At 40.7% G+C, this 17,799-nt stretch overlaps 1 protein-coding gene across 4 annotated transcripts in view; it reads right to left on the bottom strand.

Moving 5' to 3' along the window:
• TBCD (tubulin folding cofactor D) overlaps positions 1 to 17,799 on the bottom strand; it is a 121,596-nt gene that overhangs the window by 19,399 nt on the left and 84,398 nt on the right. For all 4 annotated transcript variants that reach the window (XM_083725803.1, XM_083725802.1, XM_083725801.1 and 1 more), the window contains exons 19-30: positions 16,598 to 16,678; positions 15,084 to 15,157; positions 14,434 to 14,551; positions 13,497 to 13,557; positions 12,561 to 12,583; positions 10,584 to 10,615; positions 9,661 to 9,723; positions 8,787 to 8,863; positions 6,824 to 6,905; positions 4,094 to 4,212; positions 2,942 to 3,033; positions 1,440 to 1,580 (exon numbers count right to left, since the gene is read on the bottom strand). In XM_083725803.1, the coding sequence (XP_083581929.1) occupies positions 1,440 to 1,580; positions 2,942 to 3,033; positions 4,094 to 4,212; positions 6,824 to 6,905; positions 8,787 to 8,863; positions 9,661 to 9,723; positions 10,584 to 10,615; positions 12,561 to 12,583; positions 13,497 to 13,557; positions 14,434 to 14,551; positions 15,084 to 15,157; positions 16,598 to 16,678 (963 nt within the window). The remainder of the gene's footprint in view (positions 1 to 1,439; positions 1,581 to 2,941; positions 3,034 to 4,093; positions 4,213 to 6,823; positions 6,906 to 8,786; positions 8,864 to 9,660; positions 9,724 to 10,583; positions 10,616 to 12,560; positions 12,584 to 13,496; positions 13,558 to 14,433; positions 14,552 to 15,083; positions 15,158 to 16,597; positions 16,679 to 17,799) is intronic.

Here is a 17,799-nt window from a genome sequence, read left to right as displayed (position 1 = left end):
ACTGTATATCCAGAGACAGCAGTTCTCCTACTCATACACCTTGGTCGTGCCTGGATTAACCTTCAGCTTGTTCAGCCTCACCACATTAACTTCAATGTTTGGCTGGGAATTTTATAGGTGCTGCACTGTAGTTTTAAGACTGATGGTGACTGTAATGTTATGTCCTTATGTTTTGATTAGTATTCGTTTGTATCCCACATTGAAACCTTGTGTTGAATATTTTAAATAAATACATTTTCTTGACGCTAAAATATAATCAAGAAGAATTTTAGATAGCTACATAGCTTATGTTTTCTAGGCACTGGGTACTTGACATGACGTTACACTAGTTATTCTTAGATTTAGGGCTCAAAGATGAAGACTTGAGTTTATTACGCTTGTTATGTGGTTGGAATGGAATGAAAGCACTAGATAAAGGGTACAAAGTGTAACGATTTATCTTATTTATTTATAATCCTGACTCAACACGATGTAACAGTGGGAGAGTGAACACTGCACACCAACCAACTGGAATTCTCACACGAAACTATCAAAAAAGGTTGAATTTTGAGAATTTTCTGGCAGAAAGGAGGTTGTTTATTAATGACATTTAAATCCATGGGCTTCAGTGCACCCAAGGCAGAGCTGGATTTATGCCATTGTGTTTATGTCAAATTAGCACTCTAGGGAATGTAGATAGTAGAGATAGCAACAGCTCATTTGCTTTTAAAATAATATGTGCAAATGCTTGCAAAAGGTAGCAACACATGAGAGAGCCCAACAGCTGGTACAACTGCGCCCTCTGCTGTCCAGTCACCAGCATGCGAGTTAAGCAGTCAATCTTGTTACTTGGGCTATAGATATGCCCCAGGAAGTATTAAAACAATACTAAAGTATCGGCAAATGAAAGTGAATGGTGAAAGGGATGGGAGAGTCTGTAACCTTCTTGCTCTATGAATTACAGTCGTACCTCTGCTTATGTATCCCTCCGCTTACATAAACTTCAGGCAATACATAAGCGGCAAACCCAGAAGTATATTCCTTGGTTTTTGCCACGCACGCATGCGCAGAAGCGGTCTACCACTTTGCACATGCACAGAAGCGCTCTACCGCTGCATGTGCGTGCACAGAAGCAGTCCCTCCGGTTGCGGAAACCTCGAGATCCGGCCGGAGCTCCGGAATAGATCCCGGCCGCAACCGGAGGTACCACTGTATATTTTTCGGAAGTGAATGCCCATCAATGGTATTCATGAGCCAGAAACTTAATAAAAGCCTTTAGCACACTTTTAGCATTTTCATTCTACAGGTTACATTTGTAGTTCAATAAGAGATTCCTCTGGGCGGGGTAGAACTGAAATGGCATCCTATTCCAGAATGCCTTGTAATATTTGCTGGGCTCTTTCTCTGAATCCTATCCACTTTTTGCCTTGATGGGACAATAAGCAACAACAAAGCCTTACCATACTCCAACATCACCCCGACTGTCCGTTGTGTAATCATTAAGACCATTCAGCAATATGTTGTAGATCTCCGTGACATTATTTCTGCATACAACTTCAGCTGGTGATCCTTCCCCTTTCACACCTACTGTTAGGCAAACCCTGTAGGAAGAGGAGACACACACACACACACACACACACACACACACACAAATATGACTCACGGATTAAAATTTATGCATTAATAGCAAACAAAACTGCTAAACAAAACTGCTATTTATGAAAGGTATCAATTATCAATGTTCATGAAATGTACTTTCTATGGATGTTATCCTAAAATTGTGAGCTTCTGGAAGTGCTCTACAAGCTTCCAACTCACAGGTGAGTTCCTGGCTCAGAGGGAACAAGTTTGATCTTCTGAGTGCAAGAGAGGGAAGGCGGTTGGTGGGTAAGGTCTTCGGGGAAAATGAAAGCAGCATCTTACTCCCAAGGGTGGCAGATTATCTGCTGTAACATGGACCTGGGGTATTATGGAAGGAAGATGTCACTCTTAGGAAGAGGGAAATCTCTTAGAAGTGACTCATTCCTTGGGAGATGAAGAGCTATCCAACTGTGCTGAGGTTACTCCTCTGAGAAACAGGGACCCTAGTAGCAGGTCTGATTATCAGAGACATAGGTACCTGGGTTTGTGGTGGCCATGTAGATTACATGGCGACTCGCCACACAGAAAGCTTTGAGGGAGCCACATTCCAGCAACCCACAGGGCCAGGCACACCCATAATCAAACACACGTACACAGAGACACAAAGGACCTAAGTGAGGTTTTCACAATAACCTTCTTCAGGCATTTCCAGTAAGGTGTGAGGAGGCAGTGGGGATGAACATGTTAGCTCCGCCTGCCTCAGCAAAAGTCTCTTCATCAGTCACCTTGGGGAAGGCAACCTTGTGCAGCAGGAAGCCTGAGGGAAGCTCATCACGCTCATCACCTGTTTGAAAACCTTATGGTCCAAGTTTCTAAAATGCATGGGGAGCCCCCACAAGTACAGGAGAGGCTCCCTACTTCACATAGTCATTTCCCAGGAGTCAGAGGGCAGCAAGAACAGTGAAGAGGGTGCAGAGGTAGTGCACCCATCCCTACCGTGATGACTTAACCCTTCCTGGTACCACCTAAGGAGGGCTTGTGTGTTGCAATGGATTGGCTGCGAGCAATACAAATTACATGTGCGGCAGCCCAATCCAGACTGGGACAACAGTGGTGGGAAAAGGGGCGAAAGCCCTTCTATCCCCCACACTAGGACCTGATCCAGAGTGGGCCTTGGGGCCTGAAACTTGCTGCTTTTCTGTTCCTTCCTGTGCCAGCAAAGAACTCAAGGTCATGCGGGTAATGCCCCAGGAGCTAGACAAGGTTCCCTATTATCTGATATAGAAGGACAGTCTTAAAAACAAGGCCAACACTTCCCCCTCATTAATGGCACTTACATTACAGGGCAAATATAAAGGCATATACAAACTGCTGAACATACTTTGAAATAGCTTTTAGGCCATCTTTTCTGGATTCAGCAAAGCTCACATACTGAGGGGAAATGGTAGTGACTCCCTTTAAGCCGTCTAAAACCTGGAACAACACAATACAAAAGCAGTATATGAGTATTGTACTCAGCTTGCTTGCGAGAAATTATCTAAAAAGCAGTAGAAGTTAAAGTGGCTACACACACACACTTACTTTGCACACTTGACATGAACACACAACCAGTAATCTTGTGTTTGCTGCCAGGCATCTAGCTTCATTCTAAATTCACCCTCCGTTTTTGTGACAGGTACAGGATACAAAGACTGTCCAATGCAAGCCTCCTGATACTCCTTCACTAACATGCTTTATCTGACAAGGAAGGATAGCCTTTCTATAAGGCAAAGGTGGAGAACTGGCCAGCCCTCCTCAGGCCATTTTGACAGCTGGGCAGGGCCACCCACCTGGCATCATATTCAAATGTATAGCCACAGCTACAAAGGAAGAATAGTCACTCCCAATTCTTCCTTTGGAATGTGGTGCCACAGCTTCACCAATACAACATCTAATGTCATATGACATCACAGGTGGGTGTGGCTTCACCAAAATGGCCTATGGGCCAAATGGGAAGGACTGCTGGCCCTCATGGAGGTTTCCCATCACTACTGTAAAGATATAAAGCAAATTTGTCTCTTTCCTCATAAGTGTGCATAACACTTGTTCTTTTCCCTGGCACAACTCTGAGGTTTGAATGTCTAACTATATATAAAAAATCTAAGCTTTTTATTGTTAGTTTTCCTGCTTCCCTTGCCATGGAAGAAAACAGTGACACCCCCAGGAAGAGTTGGGCTACTGAAGAGTGTTGCTGGAGAGCAATACATTAGAAGAGGAAACTATTTCCCCGCTCCACAATATGGCAGTATTTACCCATTGCCCATTACTTGGTTGCCTTTTTTTGCCCTATTATGAGTACGGTGTCTATCCCTCATCCCTTCAAAGAATCATTTCCACAAGAAACTAAGATTAACACAGAAACCTTGACAGAGATTTGGTTATAAACCACCAAACATGGTCAGCAATACTGTATTGTTGTATGTTCCTTCATGATATTCCTTTAAGCACTTACAAAAAAATATTAAAAATATTAAATCCCCACTCTCTAACTCACCTCCTGAAGCTTGCCTTTTAAAAGAAACCTAGGAAGGGCACCTAAGGCTGATGAAAGGCCACACCGAGTCATTTCCTCATGGCTCTGAAGGCCTGAAATGTATTGATTCACCAGTTCATCTAGATAAATACAAGTCATAGTATCATTAATTAGAAATTGGCATGGGGTGGGGAATGGGGAGATTGCGCCAAAGTCCTAGAATATTTGCATAAATTATTTCCAGAGAGAGATAAAAGGTGATTTCAAATTGCTGCAGTCATTGTCTAGTCATTCAAATGATTTACTATGGATTTTTTTTACTGTTAGGAAAGCAGGACAGTGTACTCAACATGACTGTGCAGGCCAAATTTTTTTTCAAAGTTTTACCCTTTCACAACTGAATTGAAGGATGTGTTCTAAGGCAACAACGAGCATAAATCTACTGAAAGTTCCAGCCTTGCATCTCTTGAGGAAGATGCTTCACTGGATTCCAGGAAGTGGTTTCCATACGCTGGAACCTGGTAACAATGTGACATTTCTGAAGGAATTTCTCCGCAGCACTGCTGTTGGAGGTTGTGCTTGATTTTTAAAGTGAGAGATGCCCACATTCGTTCCTGCCTGGAATTGCAACTAACACTGTTATCTGGAAATTGTGTAGCTATGAAGGGGGTGGTTGTGATTAATCAATACCGAAGGAAATGAGTTCTGCAACAACTCAAATGCATTTACTTTTTTTTTTTATTAGTACTTTACACTGTCTGGGGTTGCCATTCCCTGGTACTGATTGTAGAACCAAGCCCAATGACCCTGGCTCAAATTAAGACCACGTTAAGATGGATTTTCTTAGCACATGCAGAGGCTTATTACTTCTGCTTAAATCAATTCATCAGTATGATCTACAGTGGTACCTCGGGTTAAGTACTTAATTCAGGTCCGTTCTTAACCTGAAACTGTTCTTAACCTGAAGCACCACTTTAGCTAATGGGGCCTCCTGCTGCCGCTGCGCCGCCGGAGCACGATTTCTGTTCTCATCCTGAAGCAAATTTCTTAACCTGAGGTACTATTTCTGGGTTAGCGGAGTCTGTAACCTGAAGTGTATGTAATCTGAAGTGTATGTAACCCAAGGTACCACTGTATAAACTTTAAGATGCTCAGAGAAGTATAGAATGGGAAAATACACAAACACACACCTCAAAGAGGCTCTGTCTGCGAACATCTGAGAAACAGCACAGATATTTTAGATATTTGTGCAAATATAAAACACTGAGGCCTGAAGCAGCACAGGCATCCTACTCTTGTCTATGTGTCTTGTGAGAACACCCAAGATAATGAAATTTCATCAGCACTCATTTTAATTTCAAAGACAATTTGTTAGCAGCACAAGGAACCAAATTAAAAGGTTGCAGAAAACTCCACATAGGCTGTTTCTTGATAAGTACCCAACAGTGCCTATGGGACTATAAGATGGCACTAGTAAGAAAATGTAAATGTGATAACACAATGAAATGCATGATCTCTAAACTGTTAATTTAACAGAAATAATGGCTACAAGCTAAAGCAAGTGTTGAAGAAAAATACAACAAATTACAGAGGGAAGAAACTGCTGGAAACGGGGAGAATGAAATTATGTATAAAAATATCACTACATATAAAAAAGAAATATGATGGCTACTCTGGGCATCTTCATTTCCATTGTGAAGCCTGTACCTTGAAGATGTAAGCTAGATCTTCAAGCTATGACCAAAACCCAAAGCATCAAGCTCTGCAGGTAAATTATCATGCCCAACTGCGCACAAAAACTAACCATGATTTGCTATGTTACTTATTAGGGTGGAGGCCCTGTAAATTCTTCCAAATTAGAGGATAGTAGTTGGGGTGTTGCTACCCACCAGCAATCTTACTCTAATTAATCCTATTTCCCTCCAATTGCATTCCTCTCCCTTTCAGGCTCTCTGCAGGATAGGTTAAGAGAAAGAGAGAGAGAGAGAGAGAGAGAGAGAGAGAGAGAGAGAGAGAGAGAGGTAGAAGGCTGTGCCTGGGTGCCATTTGCTGGATCATGCCTGCCGGCACCAGCTGTTTTATGCATTATGCCATTTTCTACTTTATGCATAAAAGGCTGTATTCAATGTAATGCTAATTAATGAATTCTGCCAGCACAGGGATTTCTGATTGCACAATAAGGCCTTCTCCCTTCTTCGCAGCCCGCCCCTTTCCCAAATCTGTCCAAGCTTTCTTCAAGCTTCCAGAGCAGATGAGGAGGTTTCTGGATATGTGCAGGGAGGAGAAGGGAGGCATCCCATTGCATTAGCAGTATTATAGCACTTATGGAACACCCCAAATACCACCATAAAAGCTCTGATCTGCAAATTTTCTTCTCATGTTACAAAACTTTATTAACTCTAACTCCATTGTAGAGAAGTAAAATTGTGGTGAAGAGCTGATTCAGAAGTGCACACTTTCACTGCTTTAATTCAAGTGGCACTTTACTAGGCATATTACAAACATTGTCTCACACATGTGCAAATCAGAATTCTTTCATTTCTCCAAAAGGGACAAGCAATGCTGCTGTCACCTCCAATTAAGTGCGTCTTAGAAGCCCACATAAATAACTGGGCTGGTCCTGAGAAGTTGCTAACCACTGAGATGTTTATTTAAGGACTAGTTCTGGTCCTGTAGGAAGTTTTCTAGCTAACAAGATCATCACAGGCTATCCCTTAATAAAGGCAAGAGACAAACATTATGAATCAGTACCTCGCTGAGCTGGATTTGCTCCCTCCTCTTCAATGTAGTAGTATTCATTACACAGAGCAGCTAATGCAGCGACTGCTGATTCCTAAGACAAAGGCAAAACTCTGTAACAATCAAAAGATCTTTCCTTTCAACTATTGTAGGAAAACCCAATGAATAATCTCTATCCCTATGAATAATTTTACTGTAGTTTGCTATGGGCCCATTCATAAAACAGCTGAAGATAAGCTTTGCATTCCAAGCCAGGAGATTTTCAGTTCATGACTTGTTACTGTTTAGGAGATAAAATAACACTCCAAAGTATCTTGGATCACGTTCTCCATTCAGGACTGTGTCTGAAGGCACAGTAACTAATAGCTCATGACTTATAAAACTGTTTTAAAGCTCATCAGTATAATTTTATGGAGGCTAAATTAACAACCCTGAACCTAATTTTAGTAGACTTAAATTAAAGAGTTGAACTTGCAACAGAATTTACTTGATGCTTACTCAACAATTTGTTCTAATTTAACTCAATTTAGCACAGGAATAGGTGCATGGTGTATATATTGCCTTCCATACCTTTAAAAGCAAACACTAGTCAAACCAGCAGAGGTTATTTAGGCTTTAAGCTTCATTGTATACTCGCACAATGATCCCTCTCCAAAATAGCCTATGGGGAGAGATGGCATTCTGGGCAGGGCCCATTAGGTTTGGGTGTGGCTGTATTACAGCCAGCTTCCTAAATGACTGTAGCTTTTGCCATGAGCTATGGAGCCTCTCCTCACTCCCACAGATAGGTGGGAAAGAGTGGACCATCATTTTATTTATTTAAATGAGAAAAAACTATACAGTATCATGCAAAAGATTTTCTCTTTCTGCACACGTCACTTATGATCAGGCAGTAAATTTACAACAACAACCACCCAAATGAATTCGACAAAAGAGTATCTCAATTTAAGAATGTGCTTGGTTTAATCTTTTCCTATGGTTTGTTATGGAGTCTCTATAACAAGCCTATTCAGTTTCATATAGAGTTCAAAGAGCAGTGCAACTTGAGTTGAGTTGCTGTCCTAAATTTCATTTACTGTATTTTTCGCCCTATAGGACACACTTTTTCCCCTCCAAAAATGAAGAGGAAATGTGTGTGCGTCCTATGGGGCGAATGCAGGCTTTCGCTGAAGCCTGGAGAGTGAGAGGGGTCGGTGCGCACCAACCCCTCTCACTCTCCAGGCTTCAGGAAGCTATCCGTGAGCCTTGCAAGCCTGGCAGGAGCTTCCCCCGCCCCAGCCCTGCAGCTGGGGGGGGGGATAAATTTTATTCATTTATTCATTCCCCCCCCCAAAAAAGAGGTGCATCCTATGAGCCAGTGCGCCCTATAGGGCGAAAAATACGGTAAAAGGTAAAGGTACCCCTGCCCGTACGGGCCAGTCGTGTCTGACTCTAGGGTTGTGCGCTCATCTCACTTAAGAGGCCGGGAGCCAGCACTGTCCAGAGACACTTCCGGGTCACGTGGCCAGTGTGACGAAGCTGCTCTGGCGAGCCAGCACCAGCGCAGCACACGGAAACCCCATTTACCTTCTCGCTATAAAGCGGTACCTATTTATCTACTTGCACTTGGGGTGCTTTCAAACTGCTAGGTGGGCAGGAGCTGGGACCAAAAGACGGGAGCTCACCCCTCCGTGGGGATTTGAACCGCCGACCATACGATTGGCAAGTCCTAGGCACTGAGGTTTTACTCACAGCGCCACCCTCATTATAAATATAAAATTGATCACTTCAGGATGAAAATGAGGTTCTGTCCTTTCACAGAAACAATTAATTTACATCACATGGAAATACAAGCCCAAAGTGCTCTTGTGTTCTGTTATATACAGCACCTGGGTAATTTAAGAATACCTTGAGAGCAACTTTCATAATACGAAAATATGAATGTTTTCTTTTTTATCAAAACAAGCAACAACAATACAGATACAGCAAACTGTACCTTTATTTGTTGCTTTGCATTGCTTGAAACAAGGTGGAGACTTTTGAAACTGTCATTTATGAGCGACTGCCATTCAGCTAGAGGGAAAGAAAGCATGTTTGATAATACATTAGTTACCTAAAATTAAACATACCAGTATTCATCACCTTTTAGAAAACAACAACTTTTAATATATTCAAAGGTTCCAGAGTGTGTTCATAAAAACTCCAGCTGATCTCTGCAAATTTAAGTGTGCATCCTTATGGATTTCTGTACCCATATTAAATGCTTTCAACTTTGTTTTCAATTTGCTTTTGAGATTGGTGCGTCATCTATCACGGGGGTCCACAAAGGCCTTTTCCTGGCACCCAGGGTTCCCTTTCCCACTCAAACTAAGATTGAGAGAAGCATTCTGTTATAGACGGAACATTCTGTTGAGTGGGGTAGAATTGCTGTCCCAAGTCTCCTGCAGATGACATTACCCTATACAATTTTCTCCATGTGCTGCATCATTTCACCGAATCACAGAACTGTAGAGTTGGAAGGGGCCATGAGGTTCATCTAGTCCAACCCTGTGCAATTCAGGAATTCTTTGCCCAAAGAGGGGCTCAATTTGGCCAATTCTTTTCTGAATTAAAATGAATATGACAAACACAGTCATAGCATCATGATGCCAATGACAGCAGGAGGCAACAAGCAAAAATACTGGGTCATGAAAGGCATGTTAGGACATTCACAGCCCTAAAGAACATCTTGTGACGATAGAAAATAAGCATATCTCTGTGAGCCATATTCTTGGCAAGTGAAATCAAGAGGACTGTGCATTTGAATGCAATTATAATCTTCAACAGATAAAAAGACAGAATAAATTTAAGACATCAAAAACATCACCTACCTATTATGGGATCTCCTCTAAAAGGCATTTTTGAAAGTGATAACTTTTCAATTAAAGCACAGACTGGAAGAAAATGAAGAGAATACAATTTCTGAAAACAGCAGAGAACAATCCTGTGTCAAATATGGTCCTCTGAGTTCAGTGGATCTTGTACATATATATTATACAGACACCAGGGTTAGAGCTCAAGCAAATGTAATAACAGCCATACTGGTATTGCTACACAGTAGATGTGTTGCACTGTGAATATGCATACTGATCAGCACAAAAAGTACTTTAACAGCTATTCTAGCACAAGGTCTATACACTTTAGTGTAGCTAAAGTTACTCCCAACCTTACCAACTGAAGCATACAGAAATGGCACAGGCAAGTCCCAAATTAAGGCTCCCTAGGTTTCTGCATATAGTGCATCCAAGTACTCCTTGACTTAATGTTAGTGTGGAACATTCTGCTTGTATTAGAGCTTCTTCAAATGGAGCCCCTATGTGCAGGCTACATGAGAACCCCTCTGAAAATCATTCTTTTTGGAGAGAGACGTCTGCGTTCGTGGATACAAACAAGCAAGAAAACAGTTTTATGGTGGCTGCTAAAATGCCACCAAGGAGCACTACCAATATGGAACCTGTTTGTGTTTTATCTGCACTGCATTTAAAAAAAAATGGGGGAGGTATTTTAGGGTAGAGTGAGCGGACATGGTTTAAGGGGGAAGTTTGACCTTGGGTACAAATTGAAGGAAGGATTGGCAGTGTGCCTGGTGAACCGGTGTAGCAGCTGAAAAAATGAGGAAGGTTCAAGATGCAAGATTTATTTCCAAAGTACATTTACTTACAGTCAAAAAAACCAGAGAAATGCATAATACCACAGAATGCTATATAATAAACATTTGGATTAAATATGTGTGTGTGTGTGTCGTGTGACGTACCAGCTGGCCTCATTAGTTCTCCACCTAAACCCCTGAAAAAGGAAAAAGGAAAATGTATTGGCTGAAAATCTCAAATCACTATCTTTACGAGGAATACAAAGGAAAGGAAAAGTAAAATTCTCTTTTCTGTCTTGTTAAGGTTCAAAATAAAAAATAAATTAACTCTTCTATCACTTCATCTTGCTTTATGTAAAACCTTTTACATGATGTGGCAGTGCAGAGGAAGAGACAAACGAGAGCAAGCTATCCTATAAAACTCATCTGTCTCAAGACTTGGAAGTTAATCTCATAAATCCCACACGTGCTTTGTTTTGTGAAGTAATTCTTTGGTTTATCTAATACCCAAAATAAATTTATTTCATTGTATGGCCTTGTGCTCTTAACATTTTCATTGAGAGATGAAATTACACATGCATTACACATGATCTATACAGATCATCACTCGGTAATGTGACTTCATTGCTGTTGCTGATATCATTCACTTACACAACAAACAGAAATCAAATTACTCTCTTCTGAGAAAGTGTTTCATATCACTCCTATTTCTGTAAAAGAAATCTTCATTCCAGAAACAGATAAAGAAAACCATGGAAAAAAATGTTTTGTATGTTCTTCAACAGATGGCTGACGACACTTTCTCAAAATCCAAGAAACCACTTCTCAGCTGAGCACCTTCAGGGCACTTCAGCTTGATTGCTCTTCAGAAAACAAGTTCAGCTTGTTTAGCAGAGTGCTTGCCTATTAAAAGCTAAGTGGCTTGCTATTACAAAATGATCCAAAGCAGAATATTTTATATACCATTTAAAAGGTATTTTGATATCCTGAAACTATGTTAATATGCTCACAAGTGAATAACTCTATTATGCAAAGTACTACGTTGAAGAGAAACATGATGCTTGTTTGAAGTCTAATTGATAAGAAAGGCATTATTAAGAATCTAATGAAACCGATAAATGCAAGCTTGCATTTTGTGAGAAAGTCAAATTATACCCTAGCCTCACCCTGACATTAAAAGAATTTACAGAAAGTATAACAGCCAGTGTGATACCTCTATAAATATGAACATATTATGAACTAAGGCAGATTAACCAATGCGCGAAATGAAGAAAGCTGTCTCAAAGAATGGTTTGTATTTAAAATAGTCATTTTGCTCCCAGAAATTCTGGTTCAGTCTTACATTTCAAAAACATGGAAGTGAACATGGACTACACAGAAAGACAATTCAAAAGGTGCAACTAAACACACATCTGGTATATACTTTCCTCTCCCTTTCCAAACTCGGAATTGTTCTTAATAAAACAGCTGTGACGTATATAATGGACCTGTATATAAGGGGGGGGGGATTCTAAAAGCTTGAAAGTGTATCAGTTGTTTCCTGTCTCTACATCCTTTCCCAACAGACTCTCCAATTTTGAAGCATTAAGTCTGCCTCTAGGCTCTGTATTTTCAGTTCGCTTCATCGATGTTCCAAATTTTAAATGTTACAAAGTGAAGCATCAAGAGAAGGGGGCTTTAAATTATCACAGGAAACTTTTGGCTACTTCATGGACCAATGCCATGGTGTTTACTGTACAAGACAGGGTAAGGAAGGTGTTGGTTATAATTTTTTACCTTGCCTAGGGTGGCAAAATACCTTGCGCTGGTCATGGTCTCAACATGGCACCCCTTGTCTGCCTGTTGCACATCTCCTGAGATGCCAGAGAGCCTATGCATGTTGCTATAAGACAGGGTCACACTTTCCACTGGGCTGTAATTATGTATGGGCATCATAAAAGAATTTGTAAGACAGGCTGCTCCAGTCATGCTCTCTATTCCAAGCAGCAAGTTCTGCTGTGGCCACATGCCAGCCAAGCTATGCTTACGCTTAGGAAACACAGCAGACCCATGCACAGAGTCAGTATGAAAGTAGGCACCCAAGCTTTTTTGTGGACTGCGTCTTTTATGAGGCTTTTCTTTACTTGGCATTAATTCTCTTACCGATACAACTGACGACGGCAAAGCTGTAAGAGAAAACTGGTATAAGATACGGAATAAAGAAGTTCTATTTAGTTCAGTGAATCTAAAATTGCAAGTTATAGCCCACAGCTAGTTCCTGATGTGTTCCTGAGTGGACCACACAACAATGGGATTCTGGATCCCAAAAGGTTATGTAAATTTACCAATAGGTCCCATTTCAAAATGGCTGAGAAACACCAATTTAGTCAAAACTCCACCCCACAGAAATATGTTAACTGTACACAGTATTTTTTTTATAAGAGTACAAGGATTAAGTTTTTGCGACATAATTCGGTATTGTTTCACTCATATTTGATCATACATATAGATCATTGATGGCTAACAAAATAGTATCTATCTTCCTAATAAGAATATTAGTTATACTGTTACTGCCCAGGAAGCTCCAGTAATAGATCCCACGTACATACAATATTCTAAGTGTAGGATAATTCTCTGCATGTTTATGTTGAAGAAGAAAATCCACTTCATTTCAAATCTCATACAGACTTTTGTACAGCACATTATGGAAAAAAATAAAATATATCTCCAGTCTGCATTACTGGTGAGCCACTTCTTCTGTGAGCCAAGGAAATCCATTGGTGCAGGCAGCAGATTGAGAGGAGCAACAGAACGTGCCACCTGCCAGTTTTTGCAGGGCTGGCTGCAGATAGTCTACCTCCCTACCACCATGCAGCTGTGCAGCTGCCATTGATCTGTCCTATCAGCCACAGCTGTCGGGCTATGGTCCACTTTGGGAAACTCCCTCAAACATTCAGTAAGCTGCATGGAGGTGGGCATGCCATATAACAATGCACACACACCAAATAATTTTTACATTATCGATTTTAACAAAAGAAACTTTCCTATTTAAAGAGTGCAAAAACATTTTCTTTTTCATAAGACAGAATTTGTACCAACCTCCACATGAATCTGTTTAAGTCCTTCCAAGGCTTTTTCATCCAAATATGATGTAATGGATCTGCAAAGTTAAAAGCCACATCAGAGGAATACTATATGAGCTTCTTTCTGTCACATGTGAGGGAGTCCTAGAAACCTATCTGCCAGTGGCAAGGCATTAACTGGAAAGTATAGGTGCTTATTCTTCTCTCTGAAAACTAAGGTGTCAGTCAAACTTCTAAAGCCACCAGCGTTCCTGACAGATGTCACAAAACCTTCCAAACCAATACTAAGTATTTCTTCCCATATTACCTGTGAGATCATCATGTATTGACTAGTAAGCTTATCTTAAGGTTACCAGATTATTTTCAATGAATCTGGTGACACTTTCCAACTTCAATGGATTTTGTATGGGGACTGATTTGTAAATCTGGGGACTGTCCCCACAAAATGGAGACATCTGGTAACCTTAGTTTATCTAGTATTACCTGTTTCATAACCAAAGCTCTTGAATATATTTATAGCCATTAAAATATTAACGATTCTAGCTTTTAACTCCCTTCCTAGGTGAATTTATGTTTTCTTAGATCTCTTAGCTAATTCACTGAAATAAGTTCCAGCTAATTCACATTATCTTTCCAAGGCACATTAATGCACCCTGGTAAATGCCACCCACAGTGAAGAAAACCACTGTTGTAGATAAGAAGAGTATGATGTTATTTTTTCTTCTTTAATTTTCTACTACCCTCGTTTTCTTTCTGATCATAGTAGTCCCTAGTATGCAGAGCTTAAATGCCAATATGAACTCTACCATAATGCATTGGGGGAAATGGTAGTCAACAAGAATTCATCTTTGTTCCAAGCCTTATTTATTTATTGACCCAATTTATAGACTGTGTTTCACTACAGTCTCAAAAATATGTATAAAAACAATGCAGTAATGATTTTGTCTTTTTACCTCTTATTTTCTTCTGCTAGTTTACTCAAGGCGTGAGTGATCTCAGCACAGGCCAGAATTGCTCCGTGGCGAGTATGAAGATCTGTGCCAATTGCCAATGGCAGCAGTTTTGGTAAAACTGCAAGAGATTAAACATGAATAACTTAGAAATTTAAAGACAAATAGACAAGAAATTGTCCCCTTCCAGTCTGAAGACTAGATGCTGGATCCCTAATAAAATGACAAAAAAGGAGTAATAGTTGTTGCTTACTATTCATGTTTGAAAAGGCTATATCTTGAATTCATTTTACATACATCGAGAAGTTTGCAAAAGTATGTAAATGACTAGCATTTGCAGTTCCCTGGTTTAATTTCCCAAAGAAGTTAACACATTTCTTCATATGCTAAATACAAAATCTTTTCACAAGCCAAGCACATGTATTCTACTCTAATGCCACAAAAAGTCTGCAGTGTGTGAACATTACTCTTAAGATAATGAGTTCTGTATATACATTTAACCCATTATAGGATAATTTTCTCTCTCTGTTAGAGACACTTAATTACTTTGGTTGCTAGAAATATTCAGTTTGCTTCTCTATTAGCCACATAGGATTAAGGGCTTTTGCAGTAATGTTCTAGGCGCTTTAGATCATAAGCTTGTTTTCACTCACCTTCGTTTGCCATATATTCTGGAGCCTGTGGTGTGATGTTATGCAGAGCTTTGGTTGAAAGATCCCGAATAACACTGAAAGATTGAGAGATGGGGAGAGAATGAGGTGGGGGGTGGGAAGCATGCAGCAGGTGTGCTTATAAGGCTGGCATATGAACTAAAAACACCTAGTTCACGAGTAATGACATTTCCAGTGCTGCTGCTTCAAGCTAAAGGGAGGAACTTAAAACTGCAGCTGCTTTCAGGAACATAATCCATTAAAGTTCCTGTGTTGTTGTTTAGTTGTTAAGTCGTGTCCGACTCTTCGTGACCCCATGGACTAGAGCATGCCAGGCAAGTTCCTAGGAGGCAGCAAAGTTTCTGCCTCGAGATAATGGGCAGTGCTAACCCCACTGGGCGCCCAGGAGGCCAGAATGGGAGATAGTATGGCTTCCTACAACACGAATGAGCCTTGGGTCCGCATGCTCCCTATCCCTCTCCTATTTCACTTGGCAAAGGAAGAGGCAGAACCTTCTGCTCCTGATTTTAAAGGAATCACAGTTCCCTGTGATATCGGAATTTAGGGAACTGTGATTTGCTTAAATCGGTGGGTTTTCAACCAGTGTGCCGCAGCACCCTGGGGTGCCTTGAATGATGATCAGGGGTGCCACAGGCAACACTGGCCTCTGTCCTTCTTTCCTTCCCTCCCTCCTTTAATGCCTTCTTGCGTCTCTACCTCCCAAAGGCTTGCACAGCTGTCTGTTGCAGCAGCCCTGCTGCTGCCCCTGCTGCCTCTCAAGATAAGGTGCTGGCCTCATGTCCACCTCTAGCCAGTCTCCGTCTGGGGTCATTCTCTGCCCAGGCCCCTGTGGGGTGGCACGAGAACGCACCTCTCTTTGGGGAGGGCGGACAGCTCAGACACCAGGGGTGGCAGTCATGGCTACCCGGAGGACTCCCAAGGAGAGGGGAGGAGGCTGAGGGAACACTCCACAAGGGAGGGTTTTTGAAAAAGGATGAGAGGCTGCCAGCTCTGCAGGCAAGGGGTGACATAACTGGGATCCTGAGCCCCATAGGGGTGCTGCAGAAAGAAGGTAGTAGGGTCAAGGAAGCCATGGACTCCAAAAGGTTGAAAACCTCTGGCTTAAATGATAGAGAACAATTTAGGTTCACAAACTGTGGCTCCTCACGTGAGCAAGAGAGGAGGAGAGGAAAGGAAGATGTGTAAGCTCAAGGCTCACAATTGCTTGTTGACAGGGCAAGTAAAAATGGTTCCTCGCTGCATCTGAACCACAGGATTATTTCATTTCTCAGGGTCAAAACAACACATTTAAGTACTTGTACTTATTCCAGTCTTAATAATTAATTTTCACTAGCACACCTGATTTTTATCAGATATAGCTGAAAGTCAACAAATGTTAGCAAATTGAACAAATTGAAAACAATAAAAGCAGTCTCACTACGAATCTAATTTAGAAATCAGCTCTACTTTTCTGATCAAAATACCGAATCCCCACATATTAACATAATTAAACTTACGGATCCCAGTGGTTGATCTTCATGTTAACCAGGTGATCAATCATTGACTGTGTATACTCAGGAAACCCAGAGATATATACACTGAAAGGATGGTGGAAAACACAAAAATTAGAAACAGAAATTTGCTCCAAAAGTTATTTCAAAGTCAATTTCAACAAGAACCTAATAACCTCAAACTGTCCAAGGCTTACAAGTTAAGGAAGGAATTTAATAGACATATATATGAAGTCAAGCTTGACACATAAAGCTTTTTATTTATGTTTGCCATCTCATCCCAAACATATACTAATATTCTGCTTTTAACCAACACAGCATTATGAAAGCCAATGCTGAAATTAAATGAGACCTTATTTAAGTCATGTAAACTTTATATTAAAAAGGCATGTAAGCAAAGGGGCTGGCTAAAATGAAGTGTGAATACATTTTTGTAGAGAAAGTATTATCATGGCTATTGCTGGGGGAGGGGATGTTTAATCAGGGAGGGAAATTAGCCATTTCTCTGGCTTATCTGGGGCACATTAACAGAGAACCTGGTATTTTTTGCTATTTTATTTCTACTGCTTAGTAAAATAAGGCTATTTCATTAGTCACAGTCAACATTATTAAGAACTGACCATCAAAAAAAAGAAATTGAAAGAAAACAGAACCTTCTGCTCTCCTCCAAGAATATATGTAAAAATGCTAACCAACTTAGATTTTTGAAAAGTTTAAATTAGCAAGATAAATCTCTATTGATAGAAATGAATCATTCCATTAATTAAACCGCACAAATGGAAAGAGAAAACTAAAAATCATGGATATTTTAAGGCCTGAAGGTTTGAAGGACTCCCAGCCCCCCCCCCAAATTAGTGATTTTAAGCTTTTGGAGATGTTTCTGCTGCTTTTTCCATTACGTTGCCATACATCCGGGTTTTCCCTGACATTTTGCGCACTAGGCAAAATTCCCCCGCTGCCATTTTTACACCTGAAAACCAGGACATGCCATACATGACGTATTGCAAGCCTATGCTTGTGCAACAAGAATCTGTGTAGTGAAACATACACAGCTCACAGATGCAAGAGAAGGGATAGCATACCTTACAGTAGGCCAAACCCTCTAAAATTACTGATTGTTTATGCGTCATGGAAAAAAATAATTTACAATCAAGGCCCTGATCAGTTTTCTCCATGGAATGGGACAGTTGTACTTTAGTTAAAACCTA

The sequence above is a fragment of the Podarcis gaigeae genome (assembly GCF_964106915.1).
Source record: "Podarcis gaigeae genome assembly, chromosome: 2".
In the NCBI taxonomy this organism is placed as follows: domain Eukaryota; kingdom Metazoa; phylum Chordata; class Lepidosauria; order Squamata; family Lacertidae; genus Podarcis; species Podarcis gaigeae.
Note: the sequence above shows the minus strand (reverse complement) of the source record. Positions and strands in the feature narration are given on the sequence as shown.